Source organism: Rhinoraja longicauda, chromosome 24, assembly GCF_053455715.1.
Source record: "Rhinoraja longicauda isolate Sanriku21f chromosome 24, sRhiLon1.1, whole genome shotgun sequence".
Lineage (NCBI taxonomy): Eukaryota > Metazoa > Chordata > Chondrichthyes > Rajiformes > Arhynchobatidae > Rhinoraja > Rhinoraja longicauda.
Genome location: NC_135976.1, coordinates 32,851,630 through 32,869,838, shown reverse-complemented (window position 1 = coordinate 32,869,838; position 18,209 = coordinate 32,851,630). Strand labels below are relative to the sequence as shown.

At 42.4% G+C, this 18,209-nt stretch overlaps 1 protein-coding gene and 1 long non-coding RNA gene across 6 annotated transcripts in view; one reads left to right on the top strand and one right to left on the bottom strand.

Annotated features, from left to right (window-relative positions):
• Positions 1-18,209, top strand: part of LOC144605592 (AMP deaminase 2-like) — a 127,063-nt gene that overhangs the window by 5,222 nt on the left and 103,632 nt on the right. The window contains exon 1 of one of the 2 annotated variants that reach the window (XM_078421024.1): positions 13,830-14,140. The exons of the other annotated variant lie outside the window; for it this stretch is intronic. Within the exon in view, the coding sequence (XP_078277150.1) occupies positions 14,038-14,140 (103 nt within the window). The 5' untranslated portion in view covers positions 13,830-14,037. Of the gene's footprint in view, positions 1-13,829; positions 14,141-18,209 lie in introns of those variants that run through there. 2 annotated transcript variants of the gene reach the window in all.
• Positions 7,091-13,868, bottom strand: LOC144605594 (uncharacterized). 4 transcript variants are annotated; one of them, XR_013548870.1, is made up of 3 exons: positions 13,689-13,868; positions 9,800-9,913; positions 7,091-7,519 (listed from the first exon to the last, which is right to left on the bottom strand). It is a non-coding gene; the product is annotated as an uncharacterized LOC144605594 (long non-coding RNA). The 4 variants fall into 4 exon arrangements; XR_013548867.1 differs by having other exon boundaries at positions 9,800-9,846; XR_013548869.1 differs by lacking the exon at positions 7,091-7,519 and adding an exon at positions 8,444-8,776.

Sequence of the window (18,209 nt, the reverse complement as noted above, 5' to 3'; positions counted from 1 at the left end):
GCTGGGTTACTCCAGGACTTTGTTTTATTCAAGATTCCAGTATCTGTGGTTCCGTGTGCCTTCAGAATTTCAACCTGGTCAGAACAAGAATTATAATGGATAAGCTTGAGGGCTATTCTTAGTCACGTGTGTGACCAAAAATGTGAAAAATTGTGGAATACATCTCTTCTAATTCTGAAAGCATTATGGGTATATTATTTTGTACTGTACATATGACTTGTATATGTTAAACTTTATCAAGTGAAATTTTTGTATGTTATGCTGACAATGTTTGTTTAGAGGTCAAATATGACTGGTCATGTGAGCAGTGACCTCTGGTCATATTTGACCTCTGACACTAAACATACATTGTCAGCATAACATGTAAAAATTTCACTTGATAAAGTTCGACATATATAAGTCATATATAAAGTACAAATCAATATACCTGTAATGCTTTCAGAATTTCACAATTTTTCACAATTTTGGTCACACACATGACTAAGAATGGCCCTTGAGATGTTTTATTTGAAGTTGAGGAAGCTGAGGGGTAATTTAATTGAGATAGAGCTAGAGTGAGTGGAAAAAAACCATATTTCTCTTAGCAGAGAGATGAATAACTGTAGGCCATGGAGTTAAAGTGAGATGACAGAAAGATGGCGAGATTTTTTTCATCTGGAGGATAGTTGAAGGCAGGGATTCACGACCTAAAGCAAAAGATGAAAGTGCTGAGACTCGCAGCAGGACGGGAGGCATCTGTGAAATGAGAAATGGAGTTAACTTTTCAGATTAAGAATTCCTTTCCAGGCTCATATTTCCAACACCTGGTGTTCTTTGATTATCACTCAGCCCTGGAAAGGTGGTGGAGGCAGAAACCTTGATGTCCACTCACAGGGTTGGAACTTCCTAGGCTGCGGACCGAGATTTGTGGATTTTAGTGAATAATTCTTTACTACAGACTTTGAGACATTGGGCTGAATGATTGCCTTTAGTCCTGCCATCTCTGAAGTAAAATTGCGAGCAAGGGGTGCAACGAGTCCTGCCTCGCTGCTCCAGGGATCGTCATCTCCAAGATTGTCAGTGTGGAATTTGGACATTGGCCCCGTGACCACATTAACTTCTTTTGGGAGCTCCAGTTTCCTCCCACATCCCCAAAGATGTGCTGGCACCTTAACTGACTACTGTCGTATTGATCTTGATGTTGTTCAGTAACAAAGAAGCAAAGGGAAAGTGATTGGCAGTCAGATAAAATAGGCTGCAAGGAAAAGAGGGATGGGATTGCTTTGTGGAGAACTGATCTGGACCTGAGGAGCCAAATGGACCAGTCTGAAGAAGGGTTTTGACTCAAATCATCATCTGTCCATTTCTCTTCACAAATGCGGCCTAACCTTCTGAGTTTTTCCAGTAGTTTGCATTTTGCTCGTCCGCAGCCTCTTGTGTCTCCGTTGCATTCTGTGTTGTAATGTGTAGAAATTAGCCATGCCATTGGAGGTGGACTCAAACCTGGGCCAAAAGGTGTGATCTATTTACCCCACTAGGAGAGGCTTGAGTTGCAGAAACACGGGTGGATTTATGAAGTAGATGATCAAACCCTTTGTCGTGAGTGTTCTTAGCCATTGTTTAAAGTTTTGCCAAATAAAATGTTAATGAATTGCCTCAGGATTTGGCCCAGCTTTTTGATTTGGGTTTATTATTGTCCAGTATTATTTATTATAGCATTATGAAAAGCTTTCTTTGTGTGCTATCCGATCAAATCAAGTAATACTATACACAAATACAATCAAGCCAAACATAATTAGTACAGATAGAGTGAAGAGAAAGAGTGCACAATATAGCTTCTCAGCATTGTAGCATAATAGTTCCAGTTCGTGAGTTCTTGATTATCTCCCAATCTTGATGGTAGTGCTAGTTGTTTGTGTAACTTAGATGAAATATGCATCTGGGTAAAATGTCAGGTGGAGTTTGTTTAATTGGAAGAAACACGAATATGTGATGTACATTGTGGCCAATAGATGGAGGCAGAGCCAATTTTAAAAATAGAATATCTTTATTAAATGATAATAGACAAAGTGCATTGGGAATCCAAAATATGCACTGAAGATGTAAAAAAACAACCCACCTTTCTATGATCTGCCATTTGAGTGAAGCCATGTCTGCAATGCCAGATGGAAGTAAGATTCCATGGCACATTTTTAAAGTGCTGAACCCTTGGAACTGGTGTCTGAAGAAGAATCCGCACCGAAACATTGCCGGTCCATTTCCTCCAGAGATGCTGCCTGACCTGCTGAGTTACTCCCACACTTTTGCGTCTACGCAAGATACCAGCACCTGCATTTTCTTGTGTTCACATGGAACTTTTGGAATTGTCTGCCCTAGAGAATTGTTCATATGAAATATTTAAAGGGAAGGTTGATAGATTTTTGAAAGATTGGGGGATAGAGATCTGGCACAGAGAAGGAATTAGGGCCAGAGATATATCAGCCATGATAATTTTAAATGATGGAACAGGCTTGCGAGGTAGTGGCCTACTCCTGCACACATTTTCTTCTGTTCTGACATAGAAATGTGTTATATCTGGTGTCTACGGTGCACCAGTAGAAGAGGGAGTCAATCTTTAGGGTGATCAATGTGATGACAATCAAGTGGGCTGATTTGTCCTGGATGCTCATGAACTCTATAGTTTTTAATGGAGAAGAGAGAGTATTCCATTAAGTTTCCAACTTATACTTTGTAAATAGTAAAAAGATTTTGGGAATCAGAAGTCAAAAGAAATTCATCTTACACCACTCTTTTTTCTGTGGCTGGACTGTTAATTCCTTCATTAAATATTGATCTCCAGGAAATGGATTGTGGAGGACAAAGCAACAGTAATTGTGTAGGCACCTTTTTTGGGGATATGTTAGGTACTGCATCGGCTTCTACTGGCATTCAATGGTGCTTTTTATATGATGCGTTTTCCTTGGCTTGAGTGGTGTTTTGGAGTGTCGACATTTTTTATGCATGATATTGAACTGGCATTTTACGCCTGCAGAGTAGCAATTTCCACAATCTAGTAGTATGGAGGTGCTGAGCTCAGTCGATGTATTATAAGTGCAGAGAATTCACTGAGCTTGTGATCGTCTGCAGAGCTTCTGTGCTTCCTCTGCCTCTTTTCTGCCTTTACGGGTGAGCCTTGTACCATATTTCCCTTATTTTCCCCACAGCGCATTTGCCAAATAGTTTTTTGGCCTCTGATTTTTCAATCCCACATCCCACTGTGGGATGTACTTTTGTACTTTTCAGAAGGTTGGTCATTCTAAGTGACCTCACTGTTGCCACCATCTCAGACTTTAACTTTAAAGTCAAGTTTATTGTTATATGCACAAGTAGTGAGGAACAGGTAACAATGAAAATCTTGCCTGCAGCAGTGTCATAGGCTCAGACAACACACAAAAACAAATTTTACATAAATTACACGTGAATTCTAAAAAAGCATTGCAAAGAAAAAGACAATGCAAAAATACACATTAGGTTTTCTGTGGTTGTGTAACGCATCGCTATCTTTCAACTGTGCTGCACCTGCAACAGTTGGGGATCTACCAAGCTGAACTCCATTTAACCTACCACACTGCTGAGCCTTTGCAGCTCAAATGTACAAATTGCATTCTGCATTGCTCATCATTACTCATTCTACTTGGGCTCTTTGGCGCTTTGATCACTCAGTCTTCACTTTGATGTTTCTAATCAACGTGACAATGTGAACACCTCCGCTCAGACCGTTTAACCTACCTGAACCCTCGGTTGTTCAGCACTTCAACTCCCCCTCCCATTCCCAATCTGACCTTTCTGTCCTGGGCCTCCTCCATTGTCAGAGTGAGGCCCAGCTCAAATTGGAGGAACAGCACCTCATATTTCGCTTGGGCAGTTTACACCCCAGCGGTATGAACATTGACTTCCCTAACTTCAAATAGCCCTTGTTTTCCCTCTCTATTCCCTCCCCCTTCCCAGTTCTCCCACCAATAGACAATAGGTGCAGGAGGAGGCCATTCGGCCCTTCGAGCCAACACCGCCATTCAATGTGATCATGGCTGATCATTTTCAATCAGTACCCCGTTCCTGCCTTCTCCCCATACCCCCTGACTCCGCTATCCTTAAGAGCTCTATCTAGCTCTCTCTTGAATGCATTCAGAGAATTGGCCTCCACTGCCTTCTGAGGCAGAGAATTCCACCAGTCTTATTGTCTCCGACTACATTCTATCTTTGGCCTGCCCACTCCCCTGACATCAGTCTGAAGAAGGGTCTTGACCCGAAACGTCACCCATTCCTTCTCTCCAGAGATGCTGCCCGTCCCAATGAGTTACTCCAGTATTTTGTGTCTCTCTTCGATTTAAACCGGCATCTGCAGTTCTTTCTTACAAATGTCGCTTAGTTCTGCTTGCAGCTGCTACAATGCAACATCCACTCCAATGCAGTGGAAGTGTGTTCACCATCGATTGAAGTCATCTCCACAATTTGATGCTCTCTCTTGATAGTATCAAGCAACACAAGTTGGGTTAGCTTCTGTTTCTAGCTGGTAGCTCCCATTTTGAAAAGGCAGCTACAACAGTGTATCTGAGCTGAAGTTTAATGATGGCCAGATCAAAATCATCTTTTTGATTCCCACTAATATCTATCATCCACCTAGCCACCTCAAACTGATGTGGGAGGCATGGAACCATACCATTTTGTTTGTCATCCACACTCTGCAAGTGATGGATGTTTTCCAAAACCTCCCATTAAATCAGCAAATTTTGAAAGCTCAAAACAATACACTGTAATTAGAGTGCTTCTGTGATGCTGAATTTCCCTGAATTGTATAATTATCTGAATGCTGCAAACTAGTACTTCCTTTCCTGAACTCTAATGTATCAGGTGGTGAGTAATATATTTAAAGGCACTCGAGAATATTAAAAAACATTCTTCATCTGTGGCTTTTCAGAAAAATTGTGTAGAATTATACACGTTTGCAAGCAGAGCAGGTTAATGTTGAGTGCATCAGACCTCCACGATTCAGAAACTAGATTACAATTGTGCAAAAAAGCTGGAAGAGAGGAGGGGCAGGATAAGCATGGTGGGTAATAGGCAGATACAGGAGTGAGAGGGGTTTTTGAAAGGCAGATGATTGGACAAAGGCCAGAGATAAAAGACAAAGTGTGAGGCAAAAGCATTGAAGAGTTGCGAACCACCCCCACAATCAGCCTGAAGAAGGATCCTGACCTGAAACTTTGCTTATCCAGGTTATCCAGAGATGCTGCCTGACCTGCTGAGTTACTCCACCACTTTGTGTCTTTACCTGTTAGAATTGTATAGATTTCTTTGAGATCCCCGCTCATTCTTCTGAACTCCAGTGAACCTGATCATCTCAAACAGTCAATCCTGCTAACCTATAAATCAGTCTGGAAGTCTCATCTTCCTCAGAGTCCAAAAATGCACACAAAACTCCAGGTGGAGTCTCATCAAGACCTCCTACAGCTGAGCATGCCATCCCTGCTCCTGTAGTTAAATCCCTGCTCCTTTACTCAATAAAGGCCAACATACTACCCCTTTCACCTTCCTAAACAATGCTCGCTGCACCTAACTACTTAATTTCTAACTTGCTGCACCCAAATTCTTGATGTTGGCATAGCATGGGCAAACAGCCATATTTCATGTCCCTGACATTTATTCAGGATGTCATAATACACATTAGTGACTGAAAACATGATTGCCCTTGAGTATTTTGACCTCGGTGTTCTTTTCTTTAAGTGAGGACCACAGATGTCTGACAATCATTGGGCTGAAATGCAATAGAGACTCTGCACAGGGGGAATTTTACCCTGAGATGAGTCAGCAGTTGCAGAAGGGAAGTGTGAACACTTATGATATGTAATCATATCAGCAGTTATTCAATGCAAGCAGATCATTTATCCTCCAACCTGTTCTTTTCAAAAACTGCTTTTGATTCTTTTGACTTATGATACAGAAGATATATGTCAACATGTTTTAAGATGGGTTACCCCTTACGAGAATGTCTATTTTTGTCTTCAGTTTTCCATTCGATAGATTGAATCTTGCAGTTTTTCACAAATGGTCTCGTTTTGTAGTTTAATAATGATTCAGGAGCTCAGATGTTAAAGTATTTTAGATTTGCCTGCAATCGACTACATATTTCCCAAATTAAAGTTTTCTATTTAGAAACTGTTGTCTGTGACAGAACTGGATTGGTTATTTTGTTTTAAGTGTGCTCGTAAGGTAAAAGAATGAATACAGATAAAACCTCCAAAATAATTCTTTAGAATTGAGCTTTTCTGGTTGCTGGACTCCAAAGACGCAGGTAGGCAGGGTGATGAAGGTTGCATTTGGCATATTTGCATTCATCAGTTTGGGCATTGTGTACACGAGTTGGGACATCATGTTATAAATGTATAAGGCATTAGTGAGACCGCAGTTCTGGTCACCATGCTAGTGGAAGCTTGCCATTATGTAGAAAGGGTGCAAAAAAGATTCACAAAGATTTTCCTGGGACTGGAGGGCTTGATTTACAAACAGACTGGATAGGCTGGGGGTTTCTTCTCTGGAGTAACGGAGACTGAAGGATGATCTTATATAAATATATAAAATCATGAGGGCATGAACATGGCGACAGACTAAAACTAGAATTAAGGTATAGAATTGTGGCATAGAATTAAGGTGAGGGAAAAAAGATTTAAGAGACCTGAGGGGGCAACCTTTGCACATAAAAGGTGGTAGGCATGTAGAAGGAGCTGTCAGAGGAAGTGATTGAGGAGGTTACAATTGGAGTGTTTAAAATGCATTTGGACTTGACTATAAAAGGTTTAGAGAGATATAGCTAAGCGTTTGCAAATGGGACTGGCTCGGGTAGACAAACTGGTTGGCATGGACCAGTTAGGTCAAAGTGCCTCTTTCCATGATGTATAACTCCGACTTTAAGAAACAAGAACATGAAAATCATCTAGCCCCTTTGAGCTTGTTCATCATTTGACAACCTGATTTATATATAATAATAATAATAATAATAATATATTTATTTTATATAGCGCCTTAACACATGCACAAAGCGCTTTACAAATACAATTAACATAGAAACAAACAGACAAACAGACAAACTATCCTGACGGAAAAGCGGCGAATAATCAACGCCAGCGTCCTCTCACGTCAGGGTCCGGCAGTAGACATTAAAGAACACAAGACACACAGATACAATTTTTTACACAAAACAGCCATCACAGTGATTGCTCTAGGCACACCCTCACTGTGATGGAAGGCAAAGTCTTATCTCCTCCTCGTTCTTCTCCCGTGGCGCCACGAGGTGATCGAGGCTCCCAACCCCTTGAAGCCCCCACCGGGCGATGGAAAGTCCCAGGGTCGAGCCGAGCAGGCCGATGAAAGTCCTGAGCCCCCACCGGGCGATGGAAAGTGCTGCGGCCAGGCCACGCAGGGCGATGAAAGTCCTGAGCCCCCACCGGGCGATGGACCAGTGCACTACTCGGTTGATTAATCGAGGTGCTGTTTTTGAGATGATCTTAAACATAAGCCTTATTGAGAGTTTCTTCCCAATGTCCCCTCCAAGAAAACCCTTCTCCATCTTATTGCCGATTACATGCTAATTAGCTGCTGCATTTCCTTTAACACTGGACTGATTGTGCCTGAAATAGTGCTTATTTGGTCATAAATTAGGTTGGAATATTTCAATGCTGTGAAAAGAACTAAATATTTCCTTTTTAATGTGGCTCATTTTAGGTTTAACAGCTGTCTGATCAATTTGTCTTTATTCTAGGAACTTTGCAAATGATTTGAATTACAATGAAAGTGCCATGGGGACCACTGTACAAAAAGCATGCAATGATCTTTACATGGTTTGGTGCAGCATTTTCTATTTTTGTGCAATTGCACCAATTACATAGGGTTCAATAGCAGAAATGAGTTCATTGAAAATGGCTGGAATACAATTGGGGTCCCGACTGTTAATAACCACAAACAATGGTGACTGTTGGGCTGTGAGCAATATTTGCTGCTGCTTTTAGAAATAACAAATAGATTAGGACTCCACTTTCTTATAAATAAGCACACAGTAAGTAATTTAGTTGTCTCAATTAGCATTGTGAGTGAATTGAAAAACTGCAACTTTCTCATTATCTGTAAACTAATCCCACAAATGTATTCCACTTGATTCCACTTAATGGAAATCACTAACACAGAGGACAGTCCCGAACCAGTGCTGGGTGTCAGAAATGTAGAAATAGAGTGAGTAAATTAATTATTAACTTTGAATAAAACCATTACAGATTAAAATCCAACACTTTCTCTGGTTTTGTTGTCATACAAACCAAATTAGAAAAGTACAGCAGATTCATTTATATAGAAGGAATTTTTAAGTATCATGTTCTATAAAAAGCCTTATATTACCTAAATTGTGACTTTTGTAAGCGTGAGAAAAAAAAACAGCTCTTCGTAACAGTATGTACAATGGAGGGTGAACAAATGAAGTAAAATCAACAAGTAATTGAAAGTTCGTTCACATAGTTTGAGTCCAGTAATTACATCACCACTACATAATGTGTGAACCTGACAGTGTGATCATTGGCCTCCCTTTCAGCTGTCAGATTCTGTTTGCAACCTTGGTGTCAAGTATGGCCAGAAAACAGTTTTGAACCAAACATCCAAGATATCATCAGGCTTCCTATTCCCATCTCTGTGGCATCTCTTGACTCCATCCTTGTTTCAGCTGGGGAAAGCCTTCAATAGAGCGTTGGAGTAACTCAGCAGGTCAGGCAGCATCCTGGGGGGGAAAAAAGGATGGGTGATGTTCCTGGTCATGACCCTTCTTCAGACTAGAAGGGTCCTGACCCAAAAGGTCACCCATCCTATTTCTCCAGAGATGCTGCCTGACCTGCTGAGTTACTCCAGCACTTTGGTATAAACAGCATCTGCAGTTCTTTGTTGCTACAAAGAGAGAGCCTTATTGTTGTCTTTGTACCTCTATTCATTATTGCAACACAATTTCAGGGCCTCGCGGGTTGGACGGAGGTACCGGGCCTCGCGGGTCGGAGTCCAGGTCGGCCATGCGGAGGAGGTGGGGGGAGAACAATGGACAATGGGGGGGGGGGGGACAAAGGACAATGGGGACCCGGCCTGGGGGAACTGCTGTGAGGGGGGTGGGGGTGGGGGGAGAACAAAAGGAGGTAGTGTGCTTTGTAACTTTGTCAGCACCATAGGTGGCTGCTATTTGTATACATTGGGTATGCAGGACAGAATTTCACTGTGCCTAGACACATGTGACAATAAAGTATTCCATTCCATTCATTTTGTGTGGATTCCCTTGTTATACTCTTGATAAATGAAGATATCCAATCCTCTGCTCTTCTTGTCTCAACTCACATTGTCCAATTTACCCATTATGTCTATGCTTGCTTAAACAATGCCTCCGTTTAAAACCCTCGCCCCTCTCCCCTCCCCCTCCCCCCCCCCCCCCACACTTGAATATATATTCAAATGCCAGAGGCCTTCAGCTCAGGAATTTCCTTCCAAACTCTTCTCTCTTTATCTACTCAAAGGCACTTCTTTAAAAATATTTTTGTTATTTGCCCAATGTGGCCTTGTTAGATTTTGTTTGAAACGATTCATTTGAAAGCCTTGCAGTCTTTTCCTATGTAAATTGAAGTTACTGTTGCTAATGGAGATAGAAAGTGACAATGATTTTTATGCAAGAGGGCAGGAATTATTTTATTATGCATACATTAAAGCCAATGTCCTTATTGTGTAGAAATTGAACTACTTGATGAGCAGTTGTGATCTCGCCTACCTTTGCATTATGGACATGAGGAGGTGTTATCGAGGTCTTGTCATCTGCTGAGAAATAATGAACCAGGATGAAGTGAGCTTTCCCTCTGCATACTTTACAAATTAATGCTGCTTTCTGTAACAGAATAAATAAAAATGAAATGTTCTATTCATGACAAAAAATTGTCAGGAACAGTACAGGGGGAGACAGAACTGTCTCGGCAGAACCATTGTCTCTGCCTGCTCATGTCCCACCGAAACTGCACCTCCTCCAACCTCATCTATTGCATCCGCTGCTCCAGATGTCAACTTATTTACATCGGCGAAACCAAACGCAGGCTCGGCGATCGCTTCGCTCAACACCTGCGCTCGGTCCGCGTTGGCCAAACTGATCTCCCGGTGGCCGAACACTTCAACTCCCCCTCCCATTCCCAGTCTGACCTTTCTGTCATGGGCCTCTTCCAGTGCCATAGTGAGGCCCACCGGAAATTGGAGGAACAGCACCTCATATTTCGCCTGGGCAGCTTGCAGTCCAGTGGTATGAACATCGACTTCTCCAACTTTAGATAGTTCCTCTGTCCCTCTCTTCCCCTCCCCCTTCCCAGATCTCCCTCTATCTTCCTGTCTCCACCTATATCCTTCCTTTGTCCCGCCCCCCTGACATCAGTCTGAAGAAGGGTCTCGACCCGAAACGTCACCCATTCCTTCTCTCCTGAGATGCTGCCTAACGTGCTGAGTTACTCCAGCATTTTGTGAATAAATATCTTCGATTTGTACCAGCATCTGCAGTAATTTTCTTATAGTACACGGGGAGAAGACTGTTAAAACTAATTTATGCAGACAGCAAAAAAAATTGTGGATGGAGAAGTGTATATTTAAAGAAATTACTTTGCCTTCAATTGAAACAAGTGAATCATCCCCAAAATTTTTTTTTGCACAATGGGATTTAGCAAGATTATATAGCAAGTTCACACAGCAATTCAATCCATTGCCATAGCAACACTATCAGTGTAATTAGCACAAGGGGGACTGATCATCAGTTTGGCTTAATTTTGTGTGTGATAGGCAGTTTAGTTGCTGTGAATTACCGCTTTTATTTTTCTTTCCCTTTCATTTAACACTAACTGGGCAAAAGACTGGCCCTGGTTTCAGTCTTGAAATGGCTGAATTGCAGTGGTATTGTCTATCTACCTGTTTCTGCAAAATATGGCAGAATGCGTCATGAAACAAAATACAGTTCTTGTGTAATTGCGGCAGTCATTTCATAACAGTTCAATATAACTAATAAGATGGATGTTTATTTTTGTCACAGCACGGTAACAGCCCATTCAGCCCAACTCATCCATGCCGACCAAGTTGCCCTTTTGAGTTAGCCCCATTTGCCCACATTTGGCCCATATCTCTCTACTTTTCCTATCCATGTATCTTCCAAGTGCCGCAGAATAACAGAGCATTGTAAGACCAACTTTAAATACCCACTCCTTGAAAGAACTTGAGACATCTCATAAGGCAGTTAAGTGTTAAGCATACTGCTGTTGGTTTAGTCACATGAAAGCCAGACTGGGCAAGGGTGACAAATCCCCTCCCCTATCAGATGTAAGCCAACAAGATTAGTTTCAATGATAATCTGTTTCTATGTTTTTTTAACATTTGCAGTTTTAATTCCCCTTTGTTTTGAACTCAGTCTCCAGAACTTTGACCCAAATCTCTTGAATTATGGCTCACTAACTTAGCCATCATACTACCAATCCCCATTGAACAAAGAATGTTATGCCAAGGTCATCACAACTTCACGTTCGTCACCAACAACTCCACCTATAATCAGTGCATTGAGCCTTGATTGGGTATGGTAGCATATTTCAACATCACTCATTCATTACTGCACTAGAACAGCAGTTAAGAGCACAAAATACACAAGTTGTCAGCATCTGGGAGTTCTAATAAAGAAAACATATTAAATGGCAGCTGTGTATGTTTCATTTTATTTGAAAGATGAATGCTATTGATGTTATCATATAAAGAATTGATTCAAAATGGTGGGCCTCTACAGATCTTCAAACCCAAGGGAGAGGACTTGAGTTCAAGGCCTTTTCAAGTACTAAAGCAATGTTGTCAAACTATGAGTAGGATTTTTCAGCCACCCATGCATTTTAGGTTATTGCCCTTCATTCTTTATTCAATATCAATAAATTGGATTAATGTTTTTATGTAGATATTTTCCCCAAACACAAAATCTTACAAAAATATATATATCAATGATCTCTTTTGCAAATTTGTATATGTCCCAAACCTTCTGGTTACTGGTGTGCCAAGTTATCCCCAACTTTTTCATTGCCCTTGCATTACTGTGTTATTGTGTTACATGTATATTTCTGGCCTGGGATATGTTTGCCAAAGTACATAATACAGAAGGGTTCCTATAACACAGTGATAGGAACGCCTGTTACTATGTTTAAACCATCAAGGGTCTATTTTTAAATTGGGTATGTAAGGAATCACACAAGTAAATAAAACGTGTGAATAGAGTTGGGTCTACAACTTGCAACTATCGTATTCGTCGGGGGAATTTGATTGAACCTGCAGCACTTCAAGTCTTCTGGAGTTTGGATCTACAAGTTGATTTTTAAGAGATTCAACCGTCTCCGAGTTTGAACCTGCAAGTTTCTCAGTTTATTTGAATCTAACTCTGCCGGGCTCTCTTTTCCTCCCCCTACACCCTACCTAGACCTGGGCACAAGAGCTGGTTCCAAGTCTCTTACCCAGTCCAATCTCTTACCCCTGACCCGCAAGGACGAGGGCTGATCCTCAGTCTCTCCCCCTGGTCTGAGGGGCAGGGTCTGGTCTCCAGCCTCCCCCTCTGTCCTTGAGGGCGAGAGCTTCACTCTCAGTCTCTCTCCCTTTGTCCCCTGGGGTCAAAGTTTTGCTCCTGGTCTCCAACCCTCCCTCTGTACCCGGGGGTCAGGACTTCACTCCCTCCCTCCCTCCCTGGGGGTCAGAGCTTCGCTCCCTGTCTCTCTCCCTCAATCCTTGGGGGGGGTGGGGGTCAGGAATTAACTCGCAGTCTCTCTCCCTCAGTCCCTGGGGGTCAGAGCTCCCAGTCGTCGTCCCCTCCCCCCCCCCCCCCCCCCAGGGGTCAGAGCTTCACTCCCAGTCTCTCTCCCCCTGTCCCCAGGGGTCCCCTTCCCTCCCTCTATCCCCTTCCCTCCCTCTATCCCCTTCCCTCCCTCTTTCCCCTTCCCTCCCTCTATCCCCTTCCCTCCCTCTATCCCCTTCCCTCCCTCTATCCCCTTCCCTCCCTCTATCCCCTTCCCTCCCTCTTTCCCCTTCCCTCCCTCTATCCCCTTCCCTCCCTCTATCCCCTTCCCTCCCTCTATCCCCTTCCCTCCCTCTATCCCCTTCCCTCCCTCTTTCCCCTTCCCTCCCTCTATCCCCTTCCCTCCCTCTTTCCCCTTCCCTCCCTCTATCCCCTTCCCTCCCTCTATCCCCTTCCCTCCCTCTATCCTCTTCCCTCCCTCTTTCCCCTTCCCTCCCTCTATCCCCTTCCCTCCCTCTTTCCCCTTCCCTCCCTCTTTCCCCTTCCCTCCCTCTATCCCCTTCCCTCCCTCTTTCCCCTTCCCTCCCTCTATCCCCTTCCCTCCCTCTATCCCCTTCCCTCCCTCTATCCCCTTCCCTCCCTCTATCCCCTTCCCTCCCTCTATCCCCTTACCTCCCTCTATCCTCTTCCCTCCCTCTTTCTGTCCCCGGGGGGGGGGGGGGGTGCGCTTCACCCCCCCCCCCCAAGTCTATCTCCCTCTCTTCCCCCGGGTGTCAGCTTCACTCCCAGCCAGTCTCCATCCCTCCCTCTGACTCTGTCCCCGGGGGGGGTCAGAGCTTCGTTCCCAGTCGCCCGGCCGAGCCCTGGCCGCCATTACCTGCAGCGCGATGAGGAGGAGCGGGGGGCTGCAGCGGCGGCGGGCGCTGGGCCAGTTGCTAAGGGCGACGGCAGCGGCGAGCCCGCGGCCTGTGCTCGCGCTCGCGCCCGCGCCCGCGCCGTGCCCGATCCTCTCCCGCGCCGCGCGCCCGGCCGTTGGGCCGCCCGCTCGAGCGGCGCCGGGCGCCTGCTCACTGCTGGGCGGGGGCGGGAAGTGGGAGCGGCCCCTCGCCTGTTGGTGGAGCAGCGCCTGGCGAGAACGAGGAGCATCATCCTCCTCCTCCTCCTCCTCCTCCTCATCATCATCCACCTCATCCTCGCAGTCGCAAGGATCCTCATCTGGAGACAAGATGTCAGACCCCATCCCCATCCGAGCCAAGAAACTCCGGCCCCGTCTCCACGGCAGGAGCAGTCTGCAGAGCGCCGAGTCGGTGGGTGAGTCCTCGGCCAAAGGTAAACTTTCAGCATCAAACACCCTGTTCAGCTTTAATATTGGAATTGACCTGCATTAGATTTATGAGTCCGAGGAAGGGTTTCGACCTTCTCTCCAGAGATGCTGCTCGTCCCCCTGAGTTACTCATCATATATATACAGCCGGAAACAGGCCTTTTCGGCCCTCCAAGTCCGTGCCGCCCAGTGATCCTCGTACATTAACACTATCCTACACCCACTAGGGACAATTTTTTACATTTTACCCAGCCAATTAACCTACATACCTGTACGTCTTTGGAGTGTGGGAGGAAACCGAAGATCTCGGAGTAAACCCACGCAGGTCACGGGGAGAACGTGCAAACTCCTTACAGTGCAGCACCCGTAGTCAGGATCGAACCTGAGTCTCCGGCGCTGCATTCGCTGTAAAGCAGCAACTCTACCGCTGCGCTACCGTACTCCTTTGTGTCTATTTTAAAGATTATATATATATGAGATTGAATTGTGCTGCAGTGGTTGTCACTGTTGCTCACCACTTCCCTATTTGCTATTTACCCCTGTGCCTTTAAAAATAATACCCTTTTGGTTTATTTTTTAGAATTAGGAGACCTGTTTCTTGTCAGATTATCAGGGGGTGCTGATTCCTTCTGCAGCAGGAACATGGACCAAATGTGGAATTTAATCCACAATTAATTATAAGGCATCTGGACTTCCTCAAATTAAAAGATCTGAGGGATCTTTGCTCCAAAAATTAAAGACAAAGGGCATCTTCAGCCTAAAATTAGAGATTTAAGACATGATTAGTGAATAATTACACTTCTAATGCAGGTTAATTCCTGTAATGAAACCCTTCCAGACCATAATTAGAGACGTTTGATCCATAATTGAAAAGATCCAAATCCTTTTCCTTCCTCGTTTTGTAATATATTCTGTTAGCTAATTGTTTATTATTTATCAGCAGTGCTGGTTGTGTGTTGATCTGTTTGTAAACCAATTGCTTACACTACTGTTCATCTGTGTGCCTATTACTCCTGCAATGCATTTTAATTTTGGAGCTGGACCAGCTTTGTGTCATCTCTATAAGGCATAAGTCTGAAGAAGGGTCTCGACCCGAAACATCACCCGTTCCTTCTCTCCAGAGATGTTGCCTGACCCGCTAAGTTACTCCAGCATTTTGTGACTAGCTTCGATTTAAACAGCATCTGCAGTTTTCTTTCCTAAGCATATTGGGGGTCAGATTTGATATCTGTTATGAATATTGGAGAATTAGTAAACATCTAAATATCCCAAAGAAAAACAACTCCATAATAGCCAGATGATTTTTAATGTCATTGCTGTTGTGCATCTATATCAGACCAACTATTAAAAACAAATTGTACGTAAATAGATTTAAAAATCTGTAGGTTGTAGAAAAGCTCAAAGTATTACCATGTTCTCACAATGTAAATTAAATGATTTAATGAAGAATATTGACAAAGAAGATTTGATTAAAAAAAAATTCTGACAATTTGTTTAAAATCTATAATAAAAACAGAAACCGCTAGAACACCAGGCAGCTAAAGTAAAACAGATTTAATGGTATTGTTGTCGGTGGATGACCTTTCATCAGAATGGACCAGGTCATTCAATGTGATTTACGCACTTCCCCATTCTGGTGTATTCCTGACTGCTAGTTCGCATTTACTTAAACAATAACCTGAATTTATATTGAACCGATAAAGTAATCCCTTAGTGTTTTGACAAACCAAGTTTGGCAGCAAGCCAGAACAGATGACAAAAATCAGAGAGCGTGATTTTAAAGGATGCCCTAAAGGACAAGAGAGGCCGAGAGATTTGAAAAGGGAATTTTGGTGCTCAAAATGAAGATTTAAGAAGGGAATTAGGTCTTGAGCCAGGAGGGCAAAATCGGAGGAGGTTTGGGATCTTGGAGCATTATGGAGCTTAATTTTAAAAGTATTCAGATTATTGTAAATTTATAATGCTTAGTATTAGTGATCTGACATGATTTATGCTTAATATTTTCAATGAAGAGGATTGTTGTATTGACAAATGTGGACCTGTTTAGATATGTATGGAAAGTTACAAAGTTGTTCTCTCATTGACGTCCTATCAGACTGATCAGATAATTGCAGTGTTAATCTTTTACCTTGCTTTACAACATACAAATAGATAACGATGCTGTGATATTTTGAGACAATTATCCACTTTTTAAGTCTGTAGAGTATGTTGAAACTTTACCAAAGCAATCACTCATGAGTTTAGATAAATGTCAACAAGCTGTTCATTTATTTAGCCTTGATTTGAGTACCATTCTTTCTAGACACATGCATCTCCAAAAGTCACTATGATCAGTGATCGATTACAGAAATTCTGGTTGAATATTCTGCTCTTAATCTATATAGAATTTATTCTCAGCACTAGCTCAGCTGAGATTTATTAACAGTGCAGCACAGAAATAGGCCCTATGGTCCATGATGTCTGTTCCAATTCTGATGCCAAATTAATTTCACCCCATCTGCCTGCACGGTCTATATTCCCTTATTCTCTGCATGCTCATGTACTTCTCTAAATGCCCTCTTAAACATCACTGTCGTGTATACTTCTACCACCTCCCCTGCAAGTGCATTCCAGGTATCTACCACTGTTAAAAAAAAAAACTGCCTCACAAATCTCCTTCGGTCATTCCCTCCTCACCTTAAAGCTATGCCCTCAAAAATTTGACACCTCTATCCTGACATTTATTTCCACATAAATTTGACTTTGATGCTTTAACCTTTTTTGTCTATGTTTGATAGCATCTAGTATATTTACCCAGCGTGAACTGCCCTTATGGAGCACTGTTTTAGCTCTGAATATCAGTCATCATTTTGAAACAAGCAGAAATGATAATCAAAATCTTATTTTGTCATAATACAAGGACTGCCAAATGGGGAGAATCTTGGCACTGAAATGAAACATTTGCATATTCTTGTATCCTTGTACATTGTGCTCGATTTATTCATTAATTTTTTTAATTAATGGGTTGTGTGCTGTTATGGTTCGGCAAAATCAACAATTTTTGCTCACTTAAACCTTTAGGCAAATGCGGCAACATTTGGTCTCTAATAAATTGCAACTAAATTGTATTGACAATAAATATAAAGGCATTTAAAGCCTTTTTTTACCTCTGCTTTTACTAATTCTATTTCCTTGCAAGCAAACACATTTGTTCTGCAATTGCACATAATTGCCACATTTTGAAACCTAACATTTAACAAAATACAGGGTTGACATTGCAAAATATATTGCCACAGTTTTATTGATGCAAAATAAATTTACACCAAATCCTAAGTGTTTAAAAAATATATATCCATTAGAAACAAAAGAATACAAATCCTAATACAACATCCTGAACTCTGCATTAGTTCCCACAAATTGTTCAATATTACTATAAAATTTCTCACCATTTTTATTTAGATAGGCATCCTAATAGAGAAGTGGGAAATTGTTTATTGTTAGCAACCACAAAGGTTGGCAGATAAGTAAAAACATTTTGGAACAAATGTTAAACCAAATAATTGCCATCAGTAATCACCATATTCGTTGCAACTTGTGGTTTTATGTCATGGGTGCTGAAAGAAATTTGTTAGAGATTATTTCAAGAAACACTTGCAATACTGTGTGACTTGGCTTAAAGAAAGTACGTGGTCCTTTGTCTAAATGAATGCTGTTCTTTCCTTGGACAAGTATTCGTAAATATTGTAAACTTGGCAAGATTGCCCTTTATCAGCAAGATGAATATGGTTGTCCAAATGGGGGAACTTTACTGTATTGCAAATTTCTGAATTTTACAAATCAGGTGGAGGATTTTTCTCAAAGTGATTTAGAAGTGAGTTGAAGCTAAACCTCAGTCTTTCTTTCTCATGCCCATTCATACAGGCCTTCCCTGATAAAGGATATATTTTAAGGATAGATTATGAACGTTAAACATTTAGTTACAAAATACAAACTGCTGCTGAAGGTCAGGCAATATCTGTCCATTTTCCTCCACGGATGCTGCCTGTCCTGCTGATTTCCTCCAGAAGTAGACTGAGTGGACCTTTCCCATGTTTTT